A 6,852-nucleotide genomic window follows, 5' to 3' on the forward strand; every position below is an offset into this window, starting at 1 on the left:
ACACTAGGTCGGATAAATCCCTTATCCAACAACTCCTGCAACTGATCATTCAGTTCCTTCAACTCTGTCGGGGTCATCCTATAAGGAGGAATAGAAATGGGCTTCGTGCTCAGCTCAACATCAATACTGAAATCAATATCTAAATCCGGAGGTATACCAGGCAAGTCCGTAGGGAACACATCCATAAACTCACGGACAACACAGACAGAATCCAAGGAAGGAGGCGAAACAACATTGGTGTTACGAATATGACTCAAGAACGAAAAACATCCCCTCTCAATCAATTTACGAGCCTGAACAAAAAGATATAATCCTCTTAGGACTTGAATGAAGTGCACCCTTCCAAGCTATCCTTGACACACCCAATGAAGCTGAAATCACAGTTTAAACAAAACAATCGAAGACATACTACAAAAAATAAATCAAATTGCGAGGGTTAATTTTACAGTTTGTGGGGGTTTATATAATTCCGAAGGTTTCCAAAACCCCCACAATTCAAGCCGTCACAAACAATTTGCGGCAGTTTTTTTCCAACCTCCATAATTAATTTGCGGGGGTTATTTTGCAGCGGTTGACCCCTGTTACTCTAAATTTAATTATTTTTCTTAATAACTAATTATAGATTCTAATTTTAGCTCAAATTTAATTGTTCCTTTAGACTTAACCTACAATCCAATATTTGTTCAATTCATACATCATTAATACAACATGAGTAATTAAACATTGTAATTGACAAGCATATCAAAAATACATTGAACATTAAACTTTAAAATTAAATTTTCAACATCAACATCTTCAAACTCCAAATTTTCAACATTAACTAGTATTTTCAAACTCCAAAATTTTCAACATTAATATAGAAAAAGGTATATCAAACATTGCTTTCAGAAATTTCTCTGTTGGGTCGAGCTTGACTGGAGAATCATCTTTGTACTCTTTTAACTTATGTTCTTTGTCTTTGGATGGAGCCATCTCCAATAAAATCTCAAGGAGCTCAGTTCCAATAATTTCAGCATTACCTGAATCGAAAATTTAACTTGTTACTGTTGTCTGTTCTCCTAAATCCCAAAACCTTACGAGTCCTACATACACTTGAACTTCTGTATACTGATGAAACCATTAAAGAACAGCGATTGAACGCAGAATTGTTGACATGGTAGAACCTCTGACTATTGATGAAACCATCAAAGAACATTTCTTTAAGGTAAAGTTGATACCCTAGTTTCAGAACTACAAGATGCTACATCCTAAAAAAAGAACATACTGAAATCCTCGGGAGCAAAGGACCATAACTTTTAGCAAGATAAACTAGTCCCCTTGGCTTTACTAGCTAAAGCATTGTGACCATCTAGCAATATATTAGCTTACTACAATAAGAGCCATGAAGAAGGATTATCCAGTAATCAATCATTTGTTCAAATACTAACTAGGTGATTTTGCCCCCTTTAGTACTCAACAGGAGGATTTATTTGGTAACATCAAACACACACTTCATTCTATTTTCCAGCTCTTAATTTCAATTCAGAGAGGGATTTAACTTAAACAAACCCACCAAATGTAATGAAGTCTTACAGAAAGAATCATTTTAACCTATTGTAGTGGGTAACCCTTCTCACCCATAGTTATCTTTTAGGTCAACCTAATAGCATAAAGATTGATGTATTTAAGTCTAACTCTTCAAAGAACGGTGAAAATGATGAATACCTTCTAAAAGGGCTTCACATATTTTCTCTGTGGTTACATTTAGGGCCCTCAGGAAAATTGCAATGTTTTGCGCCTTCTTTGGATCAAGTACTCTATTCTCTTGGTTCGGTGAAGGAACAAAGCTTCTAGCTGTGTCATTTGTATTCAAAGTAGGATCCTTGACGACAAACAATGTTTCTATCATCTCTTCATTCAACCTGCAAACAAAAGGCAATGAATATCTGTAATGAAATTTTACACAGGAGTAAGTTATGTTGCTCAGACTCTCCAAAAAAAGGTTGTTGAACCCATGTCGGATCCTCAAAAATGAATTCAACAAGTACTTTTTTGAAGAGTCCGAGTAACCAAGGTAGTAAAAGTTACAGATTATCATACTTAAATGAGCTTGATTTCAGTTGATACCACTCCATTTTGCGATCCAAACTTGCTCTCACTTTATTCCAATGCAAAGTTTTCAACTTTGGTTTAGGCTCCTCAGTTTTCTCATCATTCTTCTCAACATGTTCTGAAATAGAAGGCAACTCCATTGGAGAAACCAATACTGGACTCTCAACTCCTATGGATTTTAAAGGAGTTTTAAGAACCAAAGACTGCGGTGGCAGTGGTGGTGGTGGTGGACATAACGGTGGCGGAACAGAAGCTGGTGTAGCATGTTGTATGTGATTTCTATTTCTTTCTAGAAACTGAACATCCTGCTCCAAAAAATTGAAAATTCCAGGAGATGAGTCCATCCTTCTAGTTGAATATCTCTCTGGAGATAGCAAACTACGTGGTGATAGTGATGGTGACAGAGATGGAGATTCTACAAATATTGGCACATTAGCCATCGTCTGTGGCGGTGGAGGAGGGGGAGGTGGATACTGAGGTGGTGGAGCAGTGTCAACAGCCACCAATTCCAGTGATTTAGCTCTTCAATTTTCCCTTTTCGAACTCAAACTCGCTGGTGGCGAAATGCTCAATGATACAGACCGAACAAGCGAACCAGATCCGGAACTGGAAGATGAACTAGAAGAAGACGAGCTACAACCACCAAACTTGTCAACTTCAACAGCAGCAAAATCTCTACGGGGAAATGATCCACCTCCTATAGAACTCTCTCTACCACCTATAGATCCCGCAGAAGAGTAAAAATCAACACCATTCTCAGCAGTACCTGAGAAAAACCTCGTGTTCCCATAACTCTGTCTCGCATTCCTTCCAAGTAGAGGCGGCAATGGACGTAACTCTGGCGATTCCATTTTCCTATATGGACTCTGATTACTACTGTTATTCCGAATATGACTATTTTTATGAGTGTCAACGCTGCCATGAGAGTTAACAAGTGTACCTAAGTAGAGAAAGAAGATCATAAGCAGAGTGAATTGTCGTACCAGAAATAGGCTAAAATCAGTGGAACAAATTACAGAGCTTGGGGATTTCCTTATGATATGCATGTGAACCGAATGCATATTATATTTTGATAGCAAATGCTTGCTATTTTTGAACCAAATGAACTTTTCTTTTAACAAACTATAGACTTGGTTCAGCATATTGTTAAGAGTAGTAGAATAATTCTTTTGAACATAAACAGACATCTGTTGGCTACAAGAAAGAGTGAAAGACTGATATATCTTAGTATTTGCAGCTAGAAAGACCTTATACCTGACTTCTCGTTAAGCCAGTTTACCTAGCTAGCATAGTTTTGTCAGAATGTTTCGGGTACCTGGAAAAGAGAAACAATTACAAATTAGACGGAAAAGAGAAACAATTACCTTTTTCATGTATCCTAACAATGCAAATTATAGAAAAGTTTAACAAATCCTGCTAGATGCTATGCAATTATATAAGTCTACTTTTGTTAAATGCTTCTAAAGAATAGTTTGGTACTCTATTACATTACCAGCCCCAAATATAACTACCCAAACATCTCTTCACTTTTTTAAGTTCTTCCATGGGGTCAACATACTCAGCCCCAAATATAACTACCGAAGCCATTATATATCCATTCCAAGAGGGAGGTTAAATATATTTCCTGTACCTTATGAATAAAAGATACCACTGAATAGATTCCCCTTCCATGTGAACAACTACAATTCCTACTCTTTGATATATGGAAACTTCTTCTAAATAAATGATTTGATCCACCCTAAACATCCAATAACTCAAATCTTCTTCTTAAAACATAGAAAAATCCATTCTAGTATACCTATTCATGACATGGATAGGGTTATTGTTCATAACAGGGCTTTTCTCTTTCTGCCTTCTATAGTACCAGGACCATTATCCATATGCCTTTCTATGGAATTCCTCATTAATGAAGGAACGACTTCTTCATCAGAAGCTAGATTTCTTGGATCCCAACCCCCTTCAACCTGGTCTTTTAATTAAAGCAATACCAACTCCAACCCCTTCAAATATGACACTTCTACATCGAGTTTCCCAACTTCTGCAACCAATTTCTGCATCATGTCTTACAATTACCCAATTCTTATGAAGAACATTCAATATTGTTATCATAGAAACATGAGTATTCATATGGTGGATTTAGGTATTCATAGATGAAATTAGAGAGAATAACTTAATATTGATGAATAGAGAGAAGAAGATACAGAAGAAATTATAGTAGACAAAAGTAATTTGATTATTCATTAACTGCCATAATTATGGAAATGTACAAAGCGTTGTAGCAAAAGAATAATAAATACCTTTCTAGTTGATTTTCCCAGTCATTTACTTATAGCTAACAGCTCCACCAATTGACTTTGATGAATACTTATGGATGAAGAAAAATCTCAAAGAGCCAAGCACGCAAAACCGAAATAGAGGTTTCAGGCAAACCCCTCTGATGTCATTGCAAATAGAGATCAATTTGGGAGGTCGACCGGAGAAGCAATTTGGGGGAAATGAGAGAGTGAAAGCTACCTATCGATTTGGTAAAGTGAGAGCTGCCAAATCGATTTGATAAAGTGAGGAAAAAATATTTTGACCAATTAAAAAAAAAAGGGAAAATATAAGGTTTGAGCAATATTTTTTCGATTATAAATTTATATTTTTTTTATCGAATATGCGCTATTTTTTTATTGATAGCGGGGGTTTAAAAACCCCCGCAACCCTATAAATTTTAGCGGCAGATTTTTAACCCTTATATTTTATATAATTTTACGGAGGTTAAAATAACCCCCGCAATATTACCCATTTTTTGTAGTGACAACATGATAAAAAGCCGACCAATTCATACCCAAAATAACATCAAAATCGATCATATCTAATACAAGCAAATCTACCAAAGTATCACGCCCGACAAAAGTCACAACACAAGATTGATGCGCCCGATCCACCACTAAAGAATCACCTACCAGTGTAGATACACGAATAGGCATGGCAAGAGGCTCACTAGCAGAATCAAAACCCAAAGCAAAATACACAGACACATAAAAGAAAGTCGATCCAAAATCAAATAATGCAGATGCAGGTCTGAAATAAACGGGGACGATGCCTGTAATCACAGCAACAAAAACCTTTGCCTCAGGTCTGGCTGGTATAGCATAACACTGACCACGACCACCAACCGCTTAAGTGGCCCCACGGCAACCCCTACAAGCTCCACTACCTATGCTCATTGCACATCTGGTAGCACCCCTACCCCCCACAACTGAAATAGGAGTAGCCCAAACCACCTGGCGGGGATCGTCCCTGGCCACATAACAAATCTCATCACACGCATAGCAACCTCTACAACCAGTCTCAATAGAAAAAGGTATAACTGGGCCCGAACGGCCACCCTGAATTGCTGAACTAGAAGATCTACCACCTGAACTCTGTAAATCCACCTGCACTGACCTACCATGGTATCCACGAGAACCTCTAAAATCTCTGTCTCGAGAGGTTTGACTCCTAAACTCACCAAAACGTAGCGCCTTCCTGGCGCTTCCCTGAGATACACTAAGAATACCATCTGCCATCTTAGCATAACTCTGGAAAGAAGCCCCAAACACAACTATTTGAGACGTATCTAACTGAAGAGAGACACCCAAATCCTTCACAAACTTCTGAACCTTCTCAGAATTAATAAAATGCTATCATTGGAATATCTGGACAGGGCATGGAAGCGTGCCTCATACTCAGCAACTGTCATAGCGCCTATCTCTAAATGATCAAACTCGTCTTACATACGGTCTCTCAAAATGAAAGGCACAAATCTCTTTAGAAAAACCTCAGCGAACTGATCCCAAGTCATCTCAGGAGAATCATAGGGTCTACAACTGACAAGCGACCTCTACCAATCTCTCGTTGCATCTCTCAACTGATAAGATGTAGTATAAGCCACACTATCCGTGCAGAATTAATTAAACACAACTCAAAACACAGGTTATGGAAGAACTTCGCACGATAAAGAATAAAATGAGGAAAGTTTTCTAAAAATGTCTTATAGCCTCTCGAAAATAGATACGGACGTCTACGTACTGATCTGTGAGACTTTATTATACATCTTATTCTTACACCATTGAGACCAATGAAACCTGGCTACTCTGATACCAATTTATCACGACCCAAAAATAAGGGTCTTAATGGCACTTGTTGCGGCTCACCTTGACAAGTAAGCCTATCACCTAAACTGATACGAAAAGAGGAAAAGACAAAAGTATCCCAAGATAAGGCTTCTAGAATGAAGCCAAACTATATAAGTAATCATAAAATTGCAGAAAGAACTTATCCAAAATACCTATCCTACCCAAAACCAGGTGTCAATAGTATAAGAACTACTAATACAATCCAAGAGTCAAATACATCAGAAAAACAACAACAAAGGAATAATATCTGTCTCCGAATACTAATAAAGACATAACTACTGTAGAAAAATAGAAGTGATCTTCGAACACATGAATGTCTAACCGCTACCTTGGAAGCTCCAACAATTGCCCGAGTCAAGCAAGTTGAGGCACACTCAAGCTAGGACGTGCACTGAAAGGGCGCAGTAGGCATAAGTACGGTCCACTTGTACTCAGTAGGTATCATAGGCCGACCAAGCAAAATAGTAAATAAAGCATACAAAATATACACTAAGGGCACGTCACCTGCGATAAAAAAATATCCCACAACGGTAGCCCACACCGCTTGCACTAACAGTTCTAACATATCTCACATATATTGCAATATCATACCAAGATA

General features: G+C 37.8%; 1 protein-coding gene across 1 annotated transcript; it reads right to left on the reverse strand.

Moving 5' to 3' along the window:
- Positions 1–742: 742 nt before the first annotated feature.
- Positions 743–4,752, reverse strand: LOC107878141 (formin-like protein 1). The gene is made up of 5 exons (XM_047415267.1): positions 4,389–4,752; positions 3,346–3,406; positions 2,080–3,031; positions 1,705–1,901; positions 743–1,019 (listed from the first exon to the last, which is right to left on the reverse strand). Exons 3-5 carry the CDS (start codon positions 2,529–2,531, stop codon positions 817–819), a joined length of 852 nt encoding a protein of 283 aa, XP_047271223.1. The 5' UTR covers positions 2,532–3,031; positions 3,346–3,406; positions 4,389–4,752; the 3' UTR covers positions 743–816.
- Positions 4,753–6,852: the final 2,100 nt, after the last annotated feature.

This window comes from Capsicum annuum, chromosome 7, assembly GCF_002878395.1.
Source record: "Capsicum annuum cultivar UCD-10X-F1 chromosome 7, UCD10Xv1.1, whole genome shotgun sequence".
NCBI lineage: Eukaryota > Viridiplantae > Streptophyta > Magnoliopsida > Solanales > Solanaceae > Capsicum > Capsicum annuum.

Bases quoted from the DNA above. Each gene is read 5' to 3' on its own strand.
- LOC107878141 (XM_047415267.1), bottom strand. From the start codon at position 2,531: ATGGCTAATGTGCCAATATTTGTAGAATCTCCATCTCTGTCACCATCA. The intron at 1,902-2,079 runs GTATGATAATCT...TTTTGTTTGCAG, and splicing joins CTGAAATCAAGCTCATTTAA to GTTGAATGAAGAGATGATAG. The intron at 1,020-1,704 runs GTATTCATCATT...TTTTCGATTCAG, and splicing joins ATGTGAAGCCCTTTTAGAAG to GTAATGCTGAAATTATTGGA.